This window comes from Sclerotinia sclerotiorum, genomic scaffold (assembly GCF_000146945.2).
Source record: "Sclerotinia sclerotiorum 1980 UF-70 scaffold_26 genomic scaffold, whole genome shotgun sequence".
In the NCBI taxonomy this organism is placed as follows: Eukaryota; Fungi; Ascomycota; class Leotiomycetes; order Helotiales; family Sclerotiniaceae; genus Sclerotinia; species Sclerotinia sclerotiorum.
In genome coordinates, this window is record NW_001820810.1 from 247,948 (window position 1) to 273,820 (window position 25,873).

General features: G+C 40.6%; 6 protein-coding genes and 3 non-coding genes across 9 annotated transcripts; 5 read left to right on the top strand and 4 right to left on the bottom strand.

The window, feature by feature from the left end:
- Window positions 1-1,667: 1,667 nt before the first annotated feature.
- Window positions 1,668-3,934, top strand: SS1G_13655 (hypothetical protein; the record flags this gene model as incomplete). The annotated part of the gene is made up of 2 exons (XM_001585366.1): window positions 1,668-2,049; window positions 2,304-3,934. The coding sequence occupies 2 exons, from the start codon at window positions 1,668-1,670 to the stop codon at window positions 3,932-3,934; spliced, it is 2,013 nt and encodes a 670-aa protein (XP_001585416.1).
- Window positions 3,935-6,275: 2,341 nt separating this feature from the next.
- Window positions 6,276-7,819, top strand: SS1G_13656 (hypothetical protein; the record flags this gene model as incomplete). The annotated part of the gene is made up of 4 exons (XM_001585367.1): window positions 6,276-6,324; window positions 6,673-7,388; window positions 7,488-7,761; window positions 7,809-7,819. 4 exons carry the CDS (start codon window positions 6,276-6,278, stop codon window positions 7,817-7,819), a joined length of 1,050 nt encoding a protein of 349 aa, XP_001585417.1.
- An 823-nt stretch (window positions 7,820-8,642) lies between these two features.
- On the top strand, window positions 8,643-10,152 carry SS1G_13657 (hypothetical protein; the record flags this gene model as incomplete). Its single annotated transcript, XM_001585368.1, has 3 exons — window positions 8,643-8,916; window positions 9,158-9,603; window positions 9,787-10,152. The coding sequence occupies 3 exons, from the start codon at window positions 8,643-8,645 to the stop codon at window positions 10,150-10,152; spliced, it is 1,086 nt and encodes a 361-aa protein (XP_001585418.1).
- A 1,150-nt stretch (window positions 10,153-11,302) lies between these two features.
- Window positions 11,303-11,374, top strand: SS1G_14648. The gene has a single exon. It is a non-coding gene; the product is annotated as a tRNA-Thr (tRNA).
- Window positions 11,375-12,026: 652 nt separating this feature from the next.
- Window positions 12,027-12,112, bottom strand: SS1G_14611. The gene has a single exon. It is a non-coding gene; the product is annotated as a tRNA-Asp (tRNA).
- A 906-nt stretch (window positions 12,113-13,018) lies between these two features.
- SS1G_13658 (hypothetical protein) lies at window positions 13,019-14,727 on the bottom strand (the record flags this gene model as incomplete). The annotated part of the gene is made up of 6 exons (XM_001585369.1): window positions 13,019-13,085; window positions 13,176-13,376; window positions 13,433-13,680; window positions 13,755-14,112; window positions 14,163-14,400; window positions 14,622-14,727. 6 exons carry the CDS (start codon window positions 14,725-14,727, stop codon window positions 13,019-13,021), a joined length of 1,218 nt encoding a protein of 405 aa, XP_001585419.1.
- Window positions 14,728-16,153: 1,426 nt separating this feature from the next.
- SS1G_14653 lies at window positions 16,154-16,255 on the bottom strand. Its single transcript has one exon. It is a non-coding gene; the product is annotated as a tRNA-Arg (tRNA).
- Window positions 16,256-18,053: 1,798 nt separating this feature from the next.
- Window positions 18,054-22,434, top strand: SS1G_13659 (hypothetical protein; the record flags this gene model as incomplete). The annotated part of the gene is made up of 2 exons (XM_001585370.1): window positions 18,054-19,169; window positions 19,231-22,434. 2 exons carry the CDS (start codon window positions 18,054-18,056, stop codon window positions 22,432-22,434), a joined length of 4,320 nt encoding a protein of 1,439 aa, XP_001585420.1.
- Window positions 22,435-23,876: 1,442 nt separating this feature from the next.
- Window positions 23,877-25,344, bottom strand: SS1G_13660 (hypothetical protein; the record flags this gene model as incomplete). The annotated part of the gene is made up of 3 exons (XM_001585371.1): window positions 23,877-24,827; window positions 24,880-25,192; window positions 25,244-25,344. The coding sequence occupies 3 exons, from the start codon at window positions 25,342-25,344 to the stop codon at window positions 23,877-23,879; spliced, it is 1,365 nt and encodes a 454-aa protein (XP_001585421.1).
- Between the last annotated feature and the right edge of the window lie 529 nt (window positions 25,345-25,873).

A 25,873-nucleotide genomic window follows, 5' to 3' on the forward strand; every position in this document is an offset into this window, starting at 1 on the left:
TGTATATATGTATGTACTGGGTAATTAATTGTCTGGGTATTTTGAGAGTGGTGTTTACTATAGCTATGTATCTAGAGATGGGAGTGGTGGAGGGGAAATTAAAGGAGCTAGCTTTGTAGTTACGATTGGATGGATGGATGGGTTTGGTAGGAGATGAGGGTTTTGTGAGTGTGTACCTATGCACAGATCAGATGGGCATCATGGATACTTACCCATGTTGTGGGTTGCGTATGTTATAGTTTGTATATAGGTGGGTAGTTCTCTTATGTATATGTGTAACTTGAGTAGGTAACTAGCGGTAATAGCATATTTCTATCATGCATAAGCACTCGATCTGTGAATGGTAAATTTTATATGGAGGGGTAAAGTAAGGAAGGTAAGGTAATGAAATCGGTAGATTAGATCTAGAGAGAAGAAGCAAATAGAAGTAATAGAAGTGAGACTTTACATTCCAAAGATGGGAGGCGAGATGGGATACTGTGTTATGAATGTGGATGAAGGAGGGAATCATGTGATTGCTAGTTTACTTGAGAGAGAAGTTTAAGGTTGTAATTATGTACGAAATAGTTATTCAGTGTCACTTTTTATAGATGGTTTGCTTTGGTGATCATTTGGTGACCCTTTGGTGGGGCTTGAATGAAGTGAAGCTTTGAGCCCAGCCACAAATATACTCCGTTACCTTTGTCTATACATGTATATCTACATGTTTACTCCGGTATATATCTATTGAGGTGTGAGAACCGAGGCTATACTGTAGATGATTTTCCCCTGAATGATATTGTGATATATTCTTTACGGAGTACTCCGTCCATACGGTTTAAACCTTCATGTATGTTAGCTACCCTACCTTCCCTACCCTATGTTATAAAGTTAATGTTAATGAGATGATGCCGAGTAGGGCTAGTAGGTGCGTAAAACATGGATACCTAAATAATAATCTTGTAATAAAATCTATATTCATAGTATATATTCATAGTATATATTCATAGTATATATTCATAGTACTGGGTATTGATATCCATATTCCTATTCCATTCATCATTCATCATTCACCATTCAGCATCATTTGAATCACGTTCACCTACTACGGGTAATTTTTGATCCAACCATCTTTCCACAATCCTTCTTTATCTACCTTCCTAGACACTGGATATTGGATCGCTTCTTTAGCTTGGCTGAGTTAGTCTCTTCTTCTTCTTCTCTTAGTGCCTTTCCAAAGTCAATTCTTTGGAAGGCTGTATGATTCAATCAAGTTGATTTTGATTTTGATTTTGATCTTGCATTTGATTTTGGATTTGGAATTTCATTTCTCATACCATCATCCAACAAAATCTCACCAAATCAAACGCTTTTTCTCACGGCCAAAAATACACCCACTTACTTACTACTTGCCACTACCTACTGTACCGTACTGCAAAAGGAACTGAAACCACCCACCACAACCAACCACCAACCACCAACCACCACTACTCACTACTCACTACTACTACTACTACTACTTTACCGACCGATCAATTCTTCCTTCAAATCAACCATCACCTTTTTCAAATAATTAAAATTCAAATACAATTAATTTTCAACTTCTCTACTTCCTCTTTTTTGATCCTTTTTAATATTTTCATGAATCTCTCCTATTCCCAACAAATCCAAAAATTTCATGAGTCAAAATGACAGACGCATGCATTGTATGTTTAGAAGATCTGGAGGTTCAACATGAAGTTGGGGTCCAGGTCCCATTTCCAGATGATGCTGCAGTGGTGCAAGACCGGCAAGACCCCCAAACCATTCCCCATGATGATCTCGAGGGGGGCAAAGCGAGCAACGCACGAGAATCCCATTCCGATTTCGTCGACATTGTAAAGGATCCGGATCATCAACAACTTCATCATTATCCTGCGGAAATCAACAACCCTCTTTGCGTGGCTCAGATTAAACCTTGTGATCATGTTTTGCATGATCATTGTTTGAGGGCATGGAGTCAAAAGGCGAATAGTTGTCCGATTTGTCGAGCGAGCTTTAATTTGGTCGTGGTACTTGATAGGGTGGGAGGTAAGCTTGTTACTTTTTTATTTTTGGACTTTTGGGGGCTTTCTATTGAGATAAGGGGAGATATTAAATCCAGTTTCTTGGTTGGCAATGTTTCTGGAGCGGTTGAGGAGTTTAATCGCTTTTGCGAAGGGTAACTTTCATCTCTTTGGAGCTTGAAACCTATACACGATTTGCGACTTTCACCCACTTGATGCCTGCCTACCACCTTACGAGTTATACACTTTTTCAAAACAATTACTAACTTATCTTTACAGGAACTGTTCAATCTGAATATGCCGTCCAAGATCGAAAACAAACTGCCGAGTTTGATTTAACTGAGTGGCAAGTAAATAATCCAGAAGAATATGAAGAAGAGGAAGATGGAAGATCTTGTCCAATATGCGACCAGTCAGATCAAGAAGATGTTCTCTTATTATGCGATGGATGCGATGCACCTTATCATACACATTGTATTGGTTTAAGCAGTATTCCAACTGGCCATTGGTATTGTATGGAATGTGTGGAAAGTGGTGCTTTTACTCAACATGATGAATCGCAAGGACCAGCAAGGACTATACCATTCTCAGGACCAAACTTCAGCAGAACTCAGGCTAGCGTTCGACGTGCTCGTAGGAATGGCAGACAAGATAGATGGATTAATGCTTGGGGTCAATTAAGTAGCGCAATTCGAAATGTCACTGGTGTCGATCTGGATTTTGCCGAGGATGATCAGGAGTTAAGAGGTTATAGGGATCTTCAACAATTTTCCGCTGCCGAATTTAGAAGATGGGAACAACGAATACGTATTGCCAGACGTCAAGGTGCTGATCAAGTATTTCGAGCCGCAGCACCACAGGTTGTTAGAGAACGAATTCAACCACCGGCACCTGTGGTTGAAACTCGTGAAGAAAGGCAAGCATGGGGAGCCATGGAGAGAGCTCAAAATCTCGAGGATGCATCAAATACAAGAAAGCGCAGAAGATCAACTACTGCGTCACCAGCTAGCCGTAGTAGTTCAGCACCGGAGGAACCTGAACGTAAACAAAAGCGTCCAAGAACACGAATTGTTCAAAACGGATCTTCTATCGCATCATCTAGTACAAATAATCAACCTCGACCTCAATCTAGCAGAAGCAATGGTTCACCAACACGATCACCCTCGACAAATACAATCAACACAAACTCGGAACCTACTTTTCTTTCTTCACTTCTTCGAGAAGTTGAGATGGCTCCATCTTCTGATGAAGATTCAATAAGGTTTGGGTTAGATCTTACATCTAATCGAGCAAATGGTGTCACAAGTCCATCTCTTGATTATTCTTCTCCAGCTACTTCTCCAGCATCACCAGCATCTTCTTTTCATAGTCGCGCATTATCGACCACACCCCCACCAAGAGGTAGACAATCCCGTTCACCTCCTTTGAGTACAACTGTTATGCCTGATTTTTCTGCTGTACATTATTCACCAAATCGATCATCACCCACTGACTCGATAAATCAAACAGTCTCAAATGAAAGTAGGAGAAAGAGAGATGGATCTCCCATGTCAGAAATTCAACAACCTCAACCTCGCAGACATAAATCAGCTCGAGCAAGATCTCAAGATTCTTCACCTGTACGAACAAATGCACAATCAGCATCACGATCCGAAAATACTTCACCAATACGAAATACCATGTCAATCGAAGAAAAAGAAAGTATTAGCAAAGTGGTTAAAACAGCTCTAGGGCCTCATTGGAAATCTCGAAAGATATCAAATGAACAATATTGTGATATCAATCGAAATGTATCAAGAAAGCTTTACGAACTTGTTGCCGATAAGAACCTATCTAATGGAGATAAAAGTTCATGGGAAAGGATTGCGACTTCGGAAGTTAGTAAAGCAGTTCGATCTTTAAGAAATTAATTTCAACAAATGGATCAAATTCAGCAAATGGATTGAAATTTAATAACGCATTCACGAACAAATAGCGAAATTATGGATAAATTGGGAAATTTTCATTTAGCATCATGTGGGTATATCTTCCCAGGAGTCTTAGGTATTTGAAGCAAAAGACAATTAGCAATCGGAAGACTCTATTATTGCGATTTGGGATATCACTTTTTTTTTTCGTCGAAATATAGTTGGTTTTATATGGAAAGGAATGGAGCGATTCATTGCATGGCATGCATGGTACATGGTAAATGGATGGATGGTATGAATTGCTATTATGATACCAATATATTTTTGCGCTGGAGCAATAATATGGTGTTTATCGTTTTCTTGTTATGGAGATTGGGACGGAGGATTTGTTTTCAATACATTTGGATGGGGATTTGATGGGGTGTGAGTGTACTTTATCTGTACCTGATATTTTATGGTATGGGTGGTTTTTGGTAATGGTGGGTTAGTGGCTGAGTGGGTGCAGATGGATAATTGATGGGATGGATGGATTTGTATTTTGAGAGGAGAGGATGATGGAGAGGAGAGGGAAGAGAGGGAGAGGAGAGACGAGAGGAGAATGTTGGGATTACTGAGAAGAAGGGTTATGGGATGTTGAATGGAAACGGCAAGGAAAGGGAAGGAAAGGAATGGATTGATGCAATGGTGAAATGGAGTTCAGATACTCGTAGATAGATGAATGATATTTCAATCTTTGAAGAAAAGAAAAGAAAAAATCTCCTTGATTCTTCCTAGTACCTTATTTCCCCCTTTGTAGAATAACATTATATTATCTAAAAGTCTATCGATATCCATATCTTCTACCATAATCCCAAAATCCAATTCCCAAAACGGCCTAGTCCAATATAGCGCAAAAGCAAAGCACAAACCCAATCACCTGACCTCGCCTCGCCTCGCCTCATTTCCACCCCACCCCACCTATAAAATAAGCCCTCCCTCCTTCCTCTCTTCTTTTCTTTCTTTTTTTTTAAAAAATAATCCACGGCATCATTCCTTATCATCAAGACCCGCTTCATCCCAGAACGTCCTGACCATTTATCGATGCCTAGAGTAAATAATCCAGGCTTTTTTTCGCTAGCGGTACCCTCGTTTTTTTTGCTACGGGAACGGTTAGATAGTTGCTGGTTATATTTATTTTTTTCGGTTTTTGGTTTTTTGGGGGAAAGAAGGGAAGAGGGAGTTGTTTGGTGTGGGAGGTATTTAGAGATTTAAATGAATTAATTATATGAGAAATTTTGTTTTTGTGCTTTGCACTTTATATTTCTTGTGAATGGTCGGTTAATTGGTTTAGAATGGAGTGGAATGGAATGTGTGATTGATTGATTTATTGATTATTTGGAAACTTGATGTTGTGTTTTGGGGTTTACTGTAGTGTAGGTATATAAGTATGTGTATATGTGTATTTTTTGTTTGGTTTATGTTGTTGTTATAGTGGTGGGGTAGAAGTTGAAGTTTTTATATGAGGGAGAGAGGGCTTTGATGGGGATTTTTCACGATGAGAGAGAGAGGTTGTATGAGTGTTACTTTGACTGGGCTGAGCTGAATTAATTGTAATATATTGTGTTAAAGTGAATGGTTCCTGCGTAGCACGTGCACAGGGCACTAGTCCTATTAGGACTAGATTGAGAAGCTCTCTGTAGGAGTATTACCTCAGTTCTGCCCTATCAGCTTCCCACTATTCCCTGTGTAAGGTCATTCCTTTTAACAAAAGTTTTCATTTTTATTTATTTTTTTCATTAACAATACAATTATCTATCATTTAATTTGTTATGAGGTTTGCCGTCTAGATCACGTGGAAGTGCTCCAGGCTCTCGAGGTGGTTTATAACTAGGCGTCAAGCAGGGACTTAAGTAATGACAATGATGCAATTCGTAACTAATAGTAGAGTATACTAAATGATTGATCTTGAGCACGAAGCTCTATACAAAGGAAATCCATCTTGATTATATAGACCTTCGTGTTCCGAAAGTCGATCGACTCTTGAAGGGCCGATCGATTCTCAGGGCCGATCGATTCCTACGAAGTCGGTCGGCTTTCGGATCAGGTGACGCTTGTCACATGATCCTGTTAACTAATTGGTCACCTGATGCGAGCTATGTTACGCTGTCGTAACATTAAGTAAGAGGAGATGTTTTATGGGATGTGAGATGTGATTGGATGGATTGACCAGATTGATTGGTAGAGAATCGACGAGATTAGTAAGCGATAATTAATTTTTTGGATCCCCATCTCTTCTGCTTGGTTTTGGTTGGATTGGATTGGAGGGCGGAGATCTTTCACGTATACACATACTTTTACAGCAAATATGACGGCTAGTAGTAGAGGGTGCAGTAGAACTGCTTCGAGATTATTATGTAGGTGTTTGTTTTCTTTTGTTGTGTTTGTTTGTTTGTGTCAATTGAGCGGCGGGCGGGGAGAGAGGGGATTGAGGATTGATTGCGCCCTCGTTGGTGTGTTTGAGGAGTGCTGTTGATGGTTAAATGTCTCGTTCAAAGTCTTGTCTAGAGCTCAGCGAAAAGGCCTCCACGGCAGTGGCTCCCGGAGGGCCAGCGGAGCGTCAAATTTGGCTTTGATGAGGCATTGGATGAATGGCGAGTCGAGAAGACTTACCGGGTCAAGACCTGCTGCTTCTAAATTCTAGAGCTCAATAGCTTGCAAGCTTAAGCAAATTAAAGATTATATACTAATAAATTACAATATAGACTCGTCAAGACCAACAATTATTCCTCGAATCCATCTCAATACCTCATGTATACACAAACTCCCCACCTCAAGAACCTACGCTGTCGCAGCTTCAGCCTTTAAACCTCTCGATGGACCATCATCTCATCTCCCACATATCGATTCTATTCCTCCTGTAACACCATCTCCAGGAGCAATAACCTATAAAATTTCCACCGGAATAATCCTAAGTCGACCACCTCTTCTCACTAAATCCGCAACACCTTTCGAAAAAGCATTTTATCTTTATCAAAAACGTTTAAACGAAAGATTGGTGTTACCATTTACTCGATACTTTTATCATAAAAAAGATCAACCAGCAGATATAGAATGGAAAGCTAAAGTTAAAGAAAGGAATGGAGTTGCTGCGAGGGATATTGGTGGATATCGAGCTTATGGAGATGAAGGATGGAATGATGAAGTTATTATTGGAGGAAAGGATAGTAAAGTTGGGGAATGGGAGAATATTGCTGGAAAACTTGTTGAAGAGGGAATGGGAGAGGAAGGGGAAAGAGTTAAACTTGAGAAGAGAGATGGTGTAGAGGATAAGAAGAGTTTGGCAAGGAAATTGGAGGAAACGGTTTATTTGGTTGTTAAGGGAAAGGGAAAGGGTACGGATAAGGAGGGAAAGGAAATTGATGTTGATGTTTGGGAATTTCCTAAGGGTGATATGGTGGGAAATGAGGTTTTGCATACGGTTCGTTTGTTTATATATATATATTTTTTTTTTACTAACACACTTTTCGTTTTCAAATCTAACACACTTTCATTCTCGTAACTAACACATCATCAACAGGCAGCTCAACGTATCCTTACCGAAACCGCCGGTCAAAATATGAATACATGGATAGTAGGTCATGTACCAATTGGTAGTCTCACAATCAAACCTTCCAAAAAATTCAATAGAGAAGCAGAAAAAGTATTCTATATGAAAGGAAGAATTATGGCAGGTCAAGCTGATTTAAAGGAGAATGCTTATGGAGCTCAAGATTTTATGTGGTTGACTAGAAATGAGATTGAGGGATTAGTTACGAGGAGATTTTGGAGTCAAGTTTGTGGGATGTTGGGAGGTAGGTAGGAAGGAGGTTTTTGTCTGATAGATGGAAGAATTACTTAGTTGATGTGTGAGAGAGGGAAGGAATAAAAGGATAGGAGAAAGATGGATATACATATTCATGAGTCATTATAGAGAGATATGACATGGTATTATGGATGATGATATATAGATATTCATATTCATGTACTCGTATGTAGAAAAAAAATATGAATATAAATGATATTGTAAAATAGAATAGGAAGGAAAGGTAGCTAGCTAAGAAAGTAACTATCAAGAAGAATTAAAGAGTCCAAAAAAGGGAAAATGGATTATTTTAGGGTTTAGATGAAATCACATGAATGATTAGGTAGGGCATGCAAATATATAAGAGTTCTTTTAAATTCGGAGTACGAGTATACGATAGATAGTTAATTAGTTGGTCGTTGGTCGTTGGTCGTTGGTCGTTGAATAAACGCGGGGTTGATGCATATTTATGCATATGCATGTATGTGAGTCAAATTAGTATTGATTGGTAGGTACGTTAATTATTCGAAGAATGAAAAAAGGAAGGAGGCCGATATCGCTGTAGAGTGATGGATGGATGACTGGATGACTGGATGAATGAATGAATGAATGAATGAATATGAATATTGTCTCTAGGACGATATTCAGGTTTATATATCTGGTCGCGTTTGGTTTGGGATACTTGAGGATTAAGTTTTGAGATTGAGGTTTGAGGAATTGGGGAATTGGGGAGTCGAAAACTGCAATATCGGATACGGTTATGAATATAAGTATAAATACGGATTAATTATGATTCCGATTCTTTGAAAGGATATCTAACAACAACATACAATTGACGGCGAACACAAGATCAAATTCAAACGCGAAAAGGAATCCAAGACAATCGACATCATGAACTCAACAACTTCCACCATTCCAAAAAATATCATCATCCTCGGTGCCGGAATTTCAGGTCTCCAAACTGCTCTTTCTCTATTGACTTCAGAAACTCCCTCTCCAAAACCAAAAATAACAATCATAGCCAAACATTTCCCAGGAGAAAAAAATCCAAATTATTGTTCTCCATGGGCAGGAGCAGATTGGAGAAGTCATGCTTCGAGAAATGAAGAGGATAGGAGACTGAGAGGATGGGAGGAAATTACTTATAAGAGGTGGAATGAGATGGGTAAACGAGAGAAGAAGGAGATGGGCCAGAGGGGAGACGGGAAGGAAAGTTTTGGAATGAAGGAAGTTGAAAATATCATGACCATCAGGAAATAGGGAAATGGCCCATAACACCCATCTCTATACTTCCTAGGAGCTAATTACCACTGGAGGCGAAATCGACGAAAATGGTGTTTGGTTTCAAGATATTGTTCAGGGATATCGAGAACTGGATATTTCTAACCCAGCTGGAAATAATCCAGAACTGCATAATTACCCAAAAGGTATCTTAGGAGAAGGGATTAGAAAAAGTGTTTATTTCAACACCGTATGCGTGGATGTAGATAAATATCTCTCATATCTACTCCTTCGCATCAAAACACTAGGCGGGCTAACCATCGGGTCGGAAATCAACACGAATGATGGATTAGAGGGTGTGATTCGTTCTTGTAAAGGTCTTGCTAAGGAGAATGGGATAGGGGGTGAAGTGGATATATTTATAAATTGTACGGGGCTTGCAGCGGGGAAGTTTGTAGGAGGGGATGAGGGGGAGAAATTGTTTCCGGTTAGAGGTCAGGTATTGATGTTGAGGGGGGAGACGAGGGTTTGTAAGACTTTGGTGGGGGATTTGGGGGAGAAAGGGGATGAGTTGCTTTATGTTATTCCGAGGCCAGGGAGTGGGAGGAGTGTGGTTGGGGGGTGTAAACAGGTTCGTTGGTATTTCTTTTTAGAAAAGTTGGGGGAAGAGGGAGGTGGTTTTAGTTCTCATTCTCATCTATTATTTTCGTTCACGGGAAAGATGTCAGGAGATGAAGGGAGCATGGAATCCTGCTGTGGATACAAGTATATAAGTAAAAATGAGAGAGAGAAACTAACCCAAACATGAATATAGGCAAATAACTGGGACTCTAACCCCGACTCACAATTAACGGGAAGAATTCTTCAAAGATTGAAAGATATTGGATGGGCTGATGATTTTATGGATGAGAATGGTCATATAGAGGTTTTGGATACGTATGTAGGTTTTAGACCTGGGAGGAGGGGTGGTGCGAGGGTGGAGGTTGAGGTTGAGGTTGAGGTTGATGGTGAAAAAGAGGGGGATGTGATAGGAAAGAGAGGAAATGCAAAAGCAAAAGTAAAGAAAATAGATGGGGTTTATATACTTCATAATTATGGTCATGCGAGTGGAGGGTATCAGTGTAGTATTGGGTGTGCGGAGGAAATTGTGAGGTTGATTGCGGGGTTGGAGTTGGAGTGATGGAATGGGATGGGGTGATGGGGGGATGGGGGGATGCTGGGTATGTGTAATTTTGGCAGTGATATGGTATAGTGAGGGGGGCCTTGTGATGTGGGATGTGGGATTATGAGATGGTGGGTGGCTATGGGAGTTAGGCATAGGCATTAAGGAGGGGGATTGTTGTTGGTGATGGTATATGGATGGATGGCTGTTAATATAGATCTTCTCTCCTCTCCTCTTCTCTTGTATCCAATAAATTTACTTCTGAACAAAAAAAGAATAGATTTAATATCTAACCCAGAAGAAGTACATATTCTTTCCTTTCCCCCTCTTCGCCTCCTCTCTGTCACGATTCACCATCACGTGGGACAAGTAGGGATCACGTGATGGAGCCTCCAGGAGCATAGGCTCCTCCAGGCTCCTGGAAAGGACCAGTATATAAACATTCATTATTTTCATAGTATAGGAGCTTCGTGCTCAACTTAGTTATCAATTAGTCTACCTACATTCTACTTGATCTAGTAACGACTTCACTTCCAAGTGAATACCAGTGATAAAGCCTTAACCCACAACTACCAACCAGACGAAACCTTAGGCAGCCGCTGCCTCCCGTAGAGTATCGTTACAGTTATCTAGAGATGTTAAAAAGAGCGGAGATGAAATAAATATATTTAGATTAGATTATATATATATATATATATATTAATTCAAGTATATTTCTTATTTATAAAAGATGTATAAGCTTGGGAGTTGAGTGAGAGGGAAATAATAGGATGTGGTGAAAGGAGCTGGCTGGAGGTTGGAGGTTGAAGGGAAGAGGAAGTATATTGAGAGTAATTTATACTTTTATCTGTTCTGAAATTTAGATTGGATAGATGTGAATAGATGTGGATAGACCTTTTATCAAGTTTTGAAATGATATTCTTCACGTACTGCAGAGTGTACATGATATCAGACATATGCGCTTGAAATTAAATTAGAGACCCCGAAAGATTTGATAAAAATCATGAACCTCTAGAACCCAGACCGCGAAATCACGTTCCTCTTCACCTCTCACAATATGTACGACCTCCAGAACCCCACCAAACCACAATTCCACAGTTTTATTCCCCAGTTCAAAGTTGGAGCGCGAATATATATACAAATATCTATACGTGCTTCAACAAACAGAGCCCGTTTGGCTTAGCGGTAAAGCGCATCACTAGTAATGATGAGATCCTAGGTTCGATTCCTAGAACGGGCAATAATTCAAGCATGAAACATTCTTTTTGTGTTTTTGGATCTTTGATTAAATGGAGGTAGTAGCTAGCTAGTTAGGTAGACACATTTTGCCCTCAACATCAATCAAAAATTCACATACAGAACAAAGAAAAAAGTTGAGGAGAAATGTTCGCCTGTGAGACAATTAATTAGGTAATCAATCAACTGTTGGACGAAAGAATAGTTTTCGGCATTCACACTTCCCTAATTCCTCGCTACACTTGGCGCTACACACACTTCTATTTTGACCACACAACACAAAGAATAAGGAAACCCACTTTCAAAATCCGTTGCGACTTGTTTTCCCAACCTTACCGGAATATTCAAAATCCATACATAACCTTTCATCACTTTGACGGGAATCTCAGATTAACTTTTCCGGAGTTTGAAAATTCCGAACCCTGTCTGTCCTATTGTCGATTCTTTTATTAAAAGGGTTTAGTTTGAGTTCTTTGTTGTGAATTTAGAAGGTATCAATCACATCATCATTATGTACGATTAATCATCAACCTCGGTCGGACCAAAAAAAACCTCAACATGTATGTACTCCGTAGGATTTTGTTCCTAAGAGTTATATATACATATATACATCTACATCAAAAAAAAGCCAAAAAGAATGCTCATGAACTCAGAACCTCTCTGACGGGGAGTCGAACCCCGGTCTCCCGCGCTCTGCCAGGTAAGTGACAAGCGGAAATCATGACCGTTAGACCATCAAAGATTTTTGATTGACAGTCAATTGTTTTCCAAATCTATATACCCATCATTGTGCCGCTTTCACGTACCATTCATTTCTCAAATTCGTGCCTGAAATCTTCCGTCTTTAAACATTCAACTTTCGTAAAACCGAATTTCGAATTTTGGATTTTGGATTTCAGTATCCATCTTCTACAATACAGATTGCTATAAAATAATACCAGTACATTGGATTTACGATTTCACATTTACATTATGATATACCTAAATAGTTAGTAGTATAATGATCAACTCCGGTCTGTCTTTCCTCCTACGTTTATGACATATTGTTGACCTCCTGGGATCTTGGCAGCATATGCATATATATTGCATGATGCATATAAGGAGCAAACAAAACTCAACTTTTAATTCATTCTTTCCTTTTTGGTATACTGTTTGTTTGCTTTCAATATTTTGATTTCAAAGCACTTTAATTCCGAAGGCCGAATACATAACCCTATTCCTTCATTTTTTGAATATATACTCGCAGCTTAACTGCTTAGCTAGAGAATCAATCAATTCAATCTGATGCTCTTTCTGCTCTCAAGAAACCCAATACATATAGAAAGGATATATTCTTGATGAACCTTATCTTCAAAAAACCATCATAATGGAAAACACCCGGGAGTCCCCCGGCTTCAGTATTGCTTGAATATCTAGGAGTCTTGAGAGATCCCACAATTACGGTCACAGGGGTACTTTCACAGTAGAATCGGTAATCGGTGTCGATATCCGGTATCTGTCGAATGAAGTCAGATGAGTATAGTCCTGTGCTGTTTAGAATGTTATATGCGGAATCTCTAGACAGTGGAGAGAATTGTACTGTTCTAGAGATTGCATTGGTTGTTCTCTACACATTAATGTACCAACTCTCGCGATACAATATCAGATCTTATACTCCGGATTCTACTAATAGTTGCCCCTTATCTTCTTCCACTGTGCGTAAAACTTTCCATAACCTACGGTTAGATTTTCAGTACTCAGTTAGCATAGAATCCCAACTGCCAATCATCTCATGTAACATCTACCTCCAAAGGAAGAACACTCACCTATCCATACCAAATCTCAAATCTTCCTCACCCATAGCAAAAGTAATACGATACCAACCAGGTTCTTCCGATGCAAAAGCTTCACCTGTAGCTAACCAGATTCCAAATTTCAACATCTTCCATGAGAGAATTCGTTCCGCTTCGATAGTTGGAGATGTAAGATATGAACGGAGATCTATCCAGATGAATGGACCACAGGAGCTATATTATATCAGTTTCTCTTACCGAGACAAGAGTGAAAGAGGAAGTATTCTTACGCAGGAATAAAAGAAATTTCAAATTCTTTCAGTTGCTGTGTACAAATCTCATATGCGGTAGTCATTCTTTGACCAAGAGTTGAAAAATAATAATCGAGGAATTTTTGATCATTTAACATCAACGTCCATACATGATCCGACAGTGAAGATGCCCATGCGAATTTTGATATTGCTCCTAAAGTTTGATGAAGGATGGGATTATGTTGTGAGATGATACATCCGATACGTAGACCATTGGAGCAAAAGTCCTAGAAAAATTCTGAGTATTCGATTTCTTTACATTATCATAAGTGACTCCAAAAGAATGAAGGAAGAAACACACCTTACTCATACCATAAATCACACAAACCAAAGCTGGATCACAAAACTTTTCGATATTTAATGAAAGTATCGAGGTAAAAGACATGGGGTCCGGTATATCTTGATTAGGAAAAACAGCTTTGGCATATACTTCATCACTGATGAGGTGGATGTTGTATTTTGAACATAGACAAAGATATGCTTCCAAGACTTCTGGTGCATAGCATCTTCCAAGGGGGTTGTGTGGATTACAAAGCAGAAGTCCTTTAATCTTGATACCCGTTTGTCGAGCTGCAAGAAGTGCTTCTTCGTGTTTATGGACCCCAGTCATCGTAGTAACATTTTCGAGTGAGCCAATTGATACAGGAATTACTTTGACTCTTACTTCCGTGATTAGCATAGAAGAATTAGTAGACTACAAAATACACACCTTGCACGATCCTCGAAATCTCCTACAAATCCAACATAAAATGGTTGAGCAACTAAGATTCCTTCATCTTCTTCTGCGATACAATAACTTAATGCATCTAGAATTGAAGAACCCCCTCCCATAACCGTTACATGGTCTCTTGATACGGATTTTTTGGGTGAGAAATTTGAGTTCCAGAATCCGGCGAGAGCAGCACGTAATTCGAAAGAACCAGTTGGACCATCTCCGTATGTGAGCACTGAATTGTGTTAGTATTTTCCTTGTTTCGAAGTGAGATAAGAAGACACGAGATAAAATACTTTTCGGAGTTATGCTAAAATTCTTGTTGATATATTCTGCAATTTCATGATGCCTACGAAATTACCTCAGTTAATCCTACCACCAAGACCAAACACAACTTCTCAGCTCGAGACCAGACATACATAAGTCTATTCTCCGCAATTCCCATAGGGAAAATACCATCTGGATTCTTTTCTGACCACGGATTACCAAACACTGTACCCATAAAATTTCGAACTTCTTCCGATGAAATGTTTTGAAGACATCGGGAAGAGAGGTTATCCATATTCGGAATAAGGAGAACTAAAAACTAGAAATTAATCAAAGCCTAGGGGGATGTATGTACAGATAAAAACCTTTATATATCAAAATTGTGTAGATTGAGTCGAGAAATAACTTTTGCGGAGTCAGTGATATCGATATGATGTTGGTTCACGGAAGAACCCCGGCAAACCTGACGCTTGTTTGTTTGCTACACCGACAATCTATCAGAATTAAAAGTATTGAAATGTAAATAAATTCACTATTAACTGAGTTACATGTTTCAATAGAATGGAAAATATTCACGTGGTAGAAGTTACTTGAAGCTCATTTGTTTTTAGACAGTCGTCAAGGTAAACGAGACAGCTTCTCAGTCTCGTCGCGAATCGAATTAATATTCTAGTTGCTACTCTCCCATGAGCTCCACGGCGCGAGGCAATACAAACCATAATTATTTCACCACAAGAAACGCAAACATCATCCATTTGCTGGTACAGTTCTGTGTGGCCGGTGAAGTGAGAGAGGAAGAGTTTCTTTTATATTATTAGTGCAAAGTTGTCTACATTCATGAAAGAAGCAAACAGAGACAATGAGATACCGAAGTCGAATCTCAGATGTTGATTGGTTTGGCTACGATGCTTTAATGATGGATAATTGGAACAGATCCTCGATGGCCATTAGTTGACAGTGAATGTGCCTGGTCAAGGGCAGGGGAAATATAGAACTCCTACCTACCCCATATATTCGCTCAATGCTGTCAAGAAGAAAAGAAACTCTCACACCTTCAATGGGAACGTCTTCATCTTAAACCTTCACCAGCTCCAGTGTTTCGAGTGGAACTCTTGGATGAACTTAAAACGCTTCTTTCATTCTATGGGACGGACATGGGTGACCAAAGAGAGTGTCCCGAGTCCCGATCCTAGTTCAAAGTTTGATTGTAAATCAAATCTACCTGCTGTTATCTTCCATGCTGAGGTGCTCTCTCTGATTTGGGTCCTGCCCAAATTAAGGTCGGTCCATTTAAGTGGCATTCCTCCAGACGAGGCATTCTCCGTAGACTAACGGTCAATCTACATCCCCTATTACTCAATTAAAAATGCATGATATTTATTTCTCCGTCCACCTTCTTACTTCTTCTTCAATAATCTTGCAACCTAGCTAGCGCTAAGTGAGACATCCTCCCGTTGCAAGTAGTGGTGGTGGACGGATTCCACGAAAATGCCTCCCCAACCAAAAATCGTAATTAATCCAACTTTCAATTCATTCTTTGCAAAATGTATAAACTGATTTTTTAACCTATGATGAAGTGGCCGGGCCACTCCGCAAAACTTTGGGGTGTGCAAAATAAGTGTTGCAAGAGCATTGTTGTGTTCAACTTTCCCAGCGTCCCAAAAGTCCGAACACACTTCTTGGAGACAAAAGACAAAAGATTTAATAATATATGGACCGAGTGAGCCCCGCAGGGATCGAACCTGCAATCTTTTGATGCCGGAATCAGCTATTATTTCTAATAGAAGTCGAAGTCAAACGCGTTGCCATTGCGCCAGAAGCCCTGTCTTGCTTTACATCCAGGAGCTTTTTTCAATATATATACTATTTTCAAATTAATCGAAGATAATACTTCATAAGGTGGAGATTTGGACAATTTAGTGGGGTCTTAGTGCTGTGCTGGTACGAATAGTACAGCGGGATTTCTCATGTCGGTCCAGCTAGGCGTTTAGCCCTCGCTAGTGATTAGCTGAATTAACGAGGTTTTGTGTGATGGGGCGCGGAGTAGTGTGTGCTACATCGATTAGTATTCCTTCTACGAAAAGCTTCTATGGATATTCTCGATAGTCCGCGATTATGCAATCCGCACATGGGATTTCAACTTTAGTGCTATGTCAGATGCGTTTAGTGGCATAGCACGGAAATCACGGGCTTTTTTGGGTTTTCCGTTGGATGGCCCCACCTCTGCTTTGAATTTTGTTTTTCGGTGGAGACTTGAGAGAGATTGTGCACGGTTCATGTAAGAGTGAATAACCATGGAGCGATTGAATCATTGAGCTCATGGAAAGAACTCAGGGACGCGGAAAATACCCTACACTGTCATCGGTGCATGAGTGCCAAGGGGTTGGGGATACGAACCCTTTTAAGGTGAGATCGAGCGAGATAGATTTTTTTCGCACGGCGATAGAAGGTGTCAGAAAGTTGCGATTAGTGGAACCTTGACGGGATCGGATGAACGAACGAATACAGGTCTAAAGTGGACGGACGGTGTATGAAGAGCCTACAAAATTCGCGTCGCGATATTTTTGACGGCTCAATATTATGCCGCGACTATATCTGACAACACAAAGAAACAACAGGAATTTTTACCAGGAATTCCAGGCAGAACCGGTCAGATTTTGCCCGCGCAGAGACGCCCAATACCTGAACCACACGAATCTTGAAGGAGCTGTATCAAAGAGATAACGAAGTACATGATGGATGAGCATACCCACGATTTAATGGCGACACGTTTATGCATTTAGATCTTACAAACAGATCTTGAGCGAAGAAAAGTCGTGACGTAAAAATGGTGAGAAGCTTTCTTGGAGAAGTTCAATCTAAGTTAGCTGTAGATGTCCAATGACAGCATCTATCAAAGCGATAACCCTGCTCACGTTTTGGTGGTAGGGCTGTTTAGGGGTTTAAAGGTCTAGCTCGGACTATGCGGACTTTTGTGCAAGAACCGAGTACAGGTACTTTGAAGCCTTCTATCTCTTTGTTTAACACATCGGGAGTCGGAATTAAAAATCTCTCTCATGTATTTCTCATTTATGTATGTTTATCTATACTAATCATGACGAATGTGGAATTTCTCATCAGATTATCACATGGAAAAGTTTCCGTTTCAAGATAAGTTTAAGAAGGTAGTTCTCGAATCTCGCTCGCCCCCTTCATATGGTGGGGTTTTGGCGTCGTACGCACTGTGTCGGTGTTCAACTTGTCCGAGTGGAATGCGGAAAACGTTATTTTGGCGGTTGGCTTGGTGTAATTACGGGCACATAGGATTGTCCTTTGAAAATTGACAACAACCCGTAGTGTCGGTATCGGAATTTTTATTATTAGTTGATTATTTTGGTGGGTCTAAATGATTAGTATTTCCCTGCATTGCTTACCTCGCGATGTTTCCAGTCCGATGGTTAGAGGTTACTTTAAAACTCGTTGCCCCTTCGTCAGAGGGAAATTATACGCTTCTTAAGTTTAATTTTCTTGATACCTCTACCTGAGGATTTTTTATTCAGTGATTTATTTTTAATACATTTTCATCTTTTCAATTGATTCTTTCCTATCAATAGATTCATATCAATATCACAATTGCCTATCATGGCAGACACTGAGCCGGAAGGCTTCGCTTCGGTGGTTCGACCACACGACGGACATGGAAATGGACTTACACGAGCACTTTCAGCATCATCAGCATTTTCAGAACGAAGAGGACAGAGGGCTTACGATTCAGACGAAGATAATAAGGATCAGCCAATAAGTCTGGCCGAGGATTGGAGTATGATGCCTGAGATTCAAGCTATACGAAACCAAGAAGAAAAAGATCAAGTCAGAAGAAGGGATTTGGGAGTAACGTGGAAGAACTTGACGGTTAAGGGAATTGGAGCCGATGCAGCTATTAATGAGAATGTTCTATCCCAGTTCAATGTCCCGAAGATCTTCCAGGAAGGAAGAACAAAGCCACCACTTAGGACCCTCGTCGATAATTCTCACGGATGCGTTAAACCTGGAGAGATGTTACTAGTTCTTGGAAGACCTGGAGCCGGATGCACGACCCTATTGAAGATGCTTGCCAACAACCGATTGGGATACGCAGAGGTTACGGGTGATGTTCACTATGGATCCTTGACTCACATCGAAGCACAACAGTATCGAGGACAAATCGTCATGAATACCGAAGAAGAACTCTTCTTCCCTACACTCACTGTCGGACAAACAATCGATTTCGCAACCAGGATGAAGGTTCCACATAATTTACCTTCTAACACAACTACACCAGAGCAATACCAACAAGCGAACCGAGATTTCTTACTGAAGAGTATGGGTATCTCACATACTCATGAGACTAAAGTAGGAAATGAGTACGTGAGAGGTGTATCTGGTGGTGAGCGAAAACGCGTTTCCATCATTGAGATGCTTGCTACCAGGGGAAGTGTGATGTGTTGGGATAACTCAACCAGAGGATTGGATGCAAGTACGGCTTTGGAATACACGAAAGCTATCAGGGCAATGACGGATATTTTTGGATTGGCCAGTATTGTTACCTTGTATCAAGCTGGTAACGGTATCTACAATCTCTTCGACAAGGTTTTGGTTTTGGATGAAGGCAAACAGATTTATTATGGACCGATGAAACAAGCTAGACCTTTTATGGAAGACTTGGGATTCATTTGCGATGATTCTGCTAACGTTGCTGATTTCTTGACTGGTGTTACGGTATGTTTTTTCTTTCCTTGGAAGCACGCACAATTTCCATACTAATCGCATCTTATTACAGGTACCAACTGAGCGAAAAATCAGACCCGGCTTCCAAGATCGATTCCCTAGAACTGCCGGCGAGATTCTCAAAGCATACACCAACACCCCCATCAAAGCCAAGATGGAACTAGAATACAATTATCCCACGACGGACCTCGCTAAACAACGAACCGTCGATTTCGCTCACTCGGTCCAGCATGAAAAGAGTCCCAAGCTCGGCAAAGATTCTCCTCTCACCACTAGTTTCGTCACTCAGGTCAAAGCCTGCGTTTCCCGACAGTATCAAATCATCTGGGGAGACAAAGCCACTTTTTTCATCAAGCAACTTGCCACTCTCGCCCAAGCCCTCATCGCCGGTTCGCTCTTCTACAATGCTCCTGCTAACTCTGGTGGTCTTTTCCTGAAATCTGGTGCTCTTTTCTTCTCTCTCCTGTTCAACTCTCTCCTCGCCATGTCCGAAGTTACAGATTCGTTTACCGGTCGTCCCATTCTCGCTAAACATAAAACCTTTGCTTTGTATCATCCAGCCGCATTTTGTATTGGTCAAATCGCAGCCGATATCCCCGTTCTACTTGTACAAATATCGCATTTTGCACTCGTCGTGTATTTCATGGTGGGATTGAAACAAGACGCCGGTGCTTTTTTCACTTACTGGGTCATCATTTTTGCAGTGGCCATGTGTATGACAGCTTGTTTCCGAGCCATCGGAGCCGCATTCTCGACGTTCGATGCCGCCAGTAAGATCTCCGGGTTCTTGATTAGCGCCCTGATTATGTACACGGGTTATATGATTCGCAAACCAGACATGCATCCTTGGTTCGTCTGGATTTACTGGATTGATCCCCTTGCATATGGATTCTCAGCTATCCTCGCAAATGAGTTCAAAGGCACTATTATTCCCTGTGTTGCAAACAATTTGGTTCCAAATGGACCTGGATATACCGATGTAGCACACCAAGCTTGTGCCGGTGTAGGAGGAGCTTTACCAGGAGCTAACAGTGTCACTGGAGAACAATATCTCGCTTCGCTCTCATACGCTTCATCCCACATCTGGAGAAACTTCGGAATCGTCTGGGCCTTCTGGGTTTTATTCGTTGTAATTACCATTTACTGTACCAGTAACTGGAGTGCCTCTGCAGGAAAATCCGGAGTTCTGTTGATTCCTAGAGAGAAAGCTAAGAAGAACACTGCTATTCTGAAGGCTGCCATGGCAGGTGACGAGGAAGCACAAGCTGTTGACGAAAAGAGCCCAAAGACTTCTCGTCCTACGTCTCAAGACACCAAGGTAGAAGGTGGAAGTGATGAGCAATTAGTTCGCAACACCTCTGTATTCACCTGGAAAAACCTCACATACACCGTCAAGACACCATCGGGCGATCGGGTTCTCCTCGACAATGTACAAGGTTGGGTTAAGCCCGGTATGTTGGGAGCACTCATGGGATCATCCGGAGCCGGAAAAACGACACTTCTCGATGTACTCGCGCAACGCAAAACGGACGGAACAATCAAAGGATCTATTCTCGTTGATGGTCGACCCCTCTCTGTTTCTTTCCAACGTTCGGCTGGTTATTGTGAACAATTGGATGTGCATGAGCCATTTGCTACCGTACGCGAAGCTTTAGAATTTTCTGCACTTCTCAGACAACCACGAACCACTCCTGACGCCGAGAAATTGAAATATGTTGATACCATTGTTGATCTTTTGGAAATGCACGATATGGAGAATACCTTGATTGGAACCACTGGAGCAGGATTGAGTGTCGAACAGAGAAAACGCTTGACAATTGGTGTGGAGCTTGTTTCTAAACCATCGATTCTTATTTTCTTGGACGAGCCCACTTCTGGTCTTGATGGACAAGCTGCTTTTAACACGGTACGATTCTTGAGAAAATTGGCAGATGCCGGTCAAGCTATTTTGGTTACTATTCATCAACCTTCCGCTCAGCTCTTCGCTCAATTCGATTCTCTCTTGCTTCTCGCTAAGGGAGGTAAGACCGTCTACTTTGGAGAAATCGGAGAAGATTCCAAAACCATCAAGGAGTACTTTGCCCGCTACGATGCCGCCTGTCCTGAATCTTCCAACCCCGCTGAACACATGATCGACGTCGTATCGGGTGCGCTAAGCAAAGGTAAAGACTGGAACGAAGTATGGCTCAACTCACCCGAATACCAATACACTGTCAAAGAGCTCGACCGCATCATCGATACTGCTGCGGCCGCACCACCAGGAACAACAGACGATGGATTCGAATTCGCCATGCCTATCTGGGAACAAGTCAAACTCGTTACTCATCGCATGAACGTTTCTATTTACCGCAACACGGATTACATTAACAATAAAATGGCGCTGCACATTGGATCTGCTTTGTTCAACGGGTTCAGTTTCTGGATGATCAAACATTCGGTTGGAGGACTCCAACTTCGCCTCTTCACCGTCTTCAACTTTATTTTCGTCGCTCCGGGTGTGTTGGCACAATTGCAACCTCTCTTCATCGAACGAAGAGACATTTACGAAACGCGCGAGAAAAAATCAAAAATGTATTCTTGGTGGGCCTTTGCAACTGGAAATGTCGTCTCTGAAATTCCTTACCTCATTATCTGCGCCATTCTCTACTTCATCTGTTGGTACTACACTGTTGGCTTTCCAAACGATAGCCACAAGGCCGGTTCTGTCCTTTTCGTCATGATCTGTTATGAATTCATCTACACTGGAATCGGACAATTTATCGCTGCGTATGCACCCAACGTTGTATTCGCCGCACTGGTCAACCCCCTTATCATCGGAACACTCGTGTCTTTCTGCGGTGTCTTGGTACCTTATGCACAAATTACTGCGTTCTGGAGATACTGGATTTACTACCTCAATCCCTTCAATTATCTCATCGGATCTCTCCTCGTCTTCACCACATGGGATTCTCCCGTCTCGTGCCGCGAATCTGAATTCGCCATTTTCAATCCTGCAAATGGTACTTGTGGCGAGTACTTAGCTTCGTATCTTCAAGGATTAGGAGCAGCTGCCAATCTGGTGAATCCTGAGGCGACGAGTGGATGTAAGGTTTGTGAGTACAAGACTGGTATGGATCAGTTGAAGACTCTTAATTTGAAAGATTATGGTTATGGATGGAGAGATGCGGGAATTTGCGCATTGTTTGTTTTCAGTGGATATGCGTTGGTGTTCTTGTTGATGAAGTTGAGAACGAAGAAGACAAAGGGAGCTGAGTAGATGTTTTCAAAGGGGTTGAGTTGGTGTTGTTGATGTTGTCAATGTTGATGATGTTGTCGATGTTGATGAGGAATGAGCATGAGTGAATGAGTCCATTCTCACGTGTGAAATAGAAGGAAGTGAAGAAAATTCCTTAAATTTCCGTTATGGTTATTAGATGTTATAGATGGGAAGGAGTTTTGGATTGTTTATATCATCTTGTGTTTATAGATTGATACTCTTTGTGTTGGCGTGGATTTTAATTTGCTTAGGAGTAGATAATTAGATTATACCATAGTTGTATATCATTTTTGGGTACTTAGATACCTACTTTAACATTTACATTCTCAATAGAGAGGCAGAATATACTTTTCTTCTCCTCCATTTTTCTTACTTTTGACTCATTGTACTGTTGTGATTTTGTTGATTCTAGGATATTTGACATGAAATTTGTATGAGGGGAACTGAGCTATCTAGGGGAAATTGGGGTATATATATATCGGTTGTGCTTCAATTCTACAATTATAATTTGCTGGATTAAGTGATTTTATTCATTTAAAATTATTATTTAAATTGAGTAAATATAGGTTTTCAATAAATATAAATATTAAACCTAGTACTCTACTTCTAGACCACCCCTAATATAAGCTATCCTTTTACATGTTACGAGGTTTGCCGTCTAGATCACGTGGAAGTGCTCTAGGCTCTCGAGGTGGTTTATAACTAGGCGTCAAGCAGGGATTTAAGTAATGACAATAATGATATGCAATTCGTAATTAATAGTAGAGTATACTAAATGATTGATCTTGAGCACGAAACTCTATACAAAGGAAATTTGTCCTGATTATATAGACCTTCATACTATAGATCTTCAGGACCCTGAAAGGTCCTGGACCTAAGAATATGTTGGACCTTTATTTTTCGTGCGTATTATGTAGGGTCCATCACGTGATCAAATCACGTGGTAATGGGCTTGTGGGAGTCCGACGTAACACAATTATCACAAACTCCTATAAAACAATATACCTACATACCTAGTACCTACATCCAACTAATCCAACCAATCTTTACGATAACCTTATATACCTACCTAATCATCATCTTTATCATCTCTATCATCTCTATCACCTCTATCATCTCTATCATCTCTATTCAAAACTACAAATACACCATCCATCATCCAATCTCTCTATTTATAAACACAATAAATTATACTGTTTTATAATAGAGGTCTTTCCTTACATAGGATCACCAAGGTATATCTATAATAAATAATAACCTCAACATTATATTTCTATCATCTCTATTATCTCTCTACATCGATAGTTAATAGTCAATAGTTAATAGTCAATAAATATATCTTCATTTATAACCCTATTCTATCCAATAATGTACAAACAATCCTCCATCCATCCATCCATCCATCCATCCATCCATCCATCCCTTTCACCCATCCCTCACACTCACAAATATTTCTTCTGACCCCCATTCTTCCTCTTCTTATACAAGACATAAGCAAGAATCAAACCAATCTGACTTCCCACAACGATGAATGCTAAACCCGCATATCCAATACTCGATTGATGAGCTTTAAATCCCTCTCCTACCGTACCTAATACACTTCCATGAGTTTCTGCCACTCTTTGCTTCAAACTTAATACATGTCTATCCAAGGCCTCGTGTAATTCCTTTTTGGTACTCTTAACATCATTTGCTACATCTCTCAAATTTCTTTCCAAGGCTGAAACGGAATCTAATTTTGATAAGGAGGATTCTAGACGGGAGATGGTGTTTGTGAGGGAAGCAATATTTCCATTGAGAGATTCAAGACGAGAAATCGAATTGGCTTGATATTGAGAAAAGTCGCGATTTAAAGCTGTAATGTGTTTCATCATTGCTTGAAGACGGTTGTGAAGATCTGCGAATTGGGCATCGGAGGATTTGTAGTCGGAAGCAGGGGTTTCACCAGGAATATCTAGGGTTGCTCCTGCTTGATTTTGCTGTTGGGATTGTTGATTTTGTTGATTTTGTTGGTTCTGCTGTTGAGGAGGATTATTGGCAGCTTGAAATTGTTGTTGATTTTCGTTCGCGGGATTTTGAACTTGATCATCAGGAGTATGGGAATCGGTGGTGACGACAAATTTAAAGATTTCAAATGAATCTGGATTTTCTGCAGAGGCGGCAGTTACTCCAAAGACATAACCTAATGGTAGCTTGATCTTATCAGATTGAAAACATAAGGTACCATCAACCTCGACTTTGAAATTATCGGCAGTTTGACGAATGTGAATTTTGGATGGAATGCCTCGATTTCGGTAGGAATAGGGGCAATGACCAAATGCGAGAGAGTCGACTGAATGGTGAGAAGAATATTCAGTTGTGCCATCGTTAAGGAATCCACGAATAAAACCAGCCTAAGATCCGTTAGCATTTTGCGCAGGAGTAGTCGCAGAGAAAGAGACATACAGATCCAGCATACTGATCAACAACCAAAGCTAATCCATCGAACTTTCCAACCGTGTATATGCTTGATACCTTGATATCCTCATTCTTAGCATACCAGATATTCAGATTACCACCACCTCTCTCCGGACCAGTGGCACGGAATTCGATATCTGCAGCCCATTGCGAATGTTGTAATTTCTTTTCCGTCCATACAGCTCCTCTTTGATTTCCCAATGCAGGTGGTGTAAGAACGATTCGATTACTGAGGATATCTGGATAGTTTGGTTGCCCTATCAAATGAAAATTGGGAATGGCGCGACCATTCGGTGAAATCCTATGATTTTTAATGTTTGATGGATGGAATTGAGGATTGGAAGTAACTTACTTTCCATCGTGACCAAAGCTCAAATCGTTATTCAGATATGTAGCCTGGGTATATGCAAAGAATGCAGCGGCCGATGTAAGGGATGCTTTAAAGAAATGCATTGTGCTTAACCTCGAAACCTTTCCTAACCTACCCAATCCTTATTCTTTTGTAAGCACCAAAAATAAGAATAAGAACTGCCAGCGTCCCTTTTAAAATTCCCTTTCCCTCAATTCCAGGAGGAGGATGTAATTAACATGAAGAGGACAGACAGACAAGTAATAAGTAGTATGATTTACAAGATAAATCCTACTGTACAGAGGAATTGAATTTATGTTGTAGACACTTGGCAGCTTTGATCGATCAATACCCCAGGCCACTTTCTCTCTTGCAGTAATAATAATACTAATAATTCTCGGCGGAGGGGATTTTTGGGGTACAGTTCGGTGCGTGATACCGTGATACCACTATGTGATACCACCTACTACCACCTACCACACCCACTACAAACCTAATCTTCTTTTCGATTTTGATTCTGTTTGAAGACAGATTGCAATGTGCTCTGAATTATATTGCTTACACAATAGATTCCCACAAGTGTAATGATGAGATTTCGGATGGGTTTGCCTAGTGATTGGATTGAAGGACCAA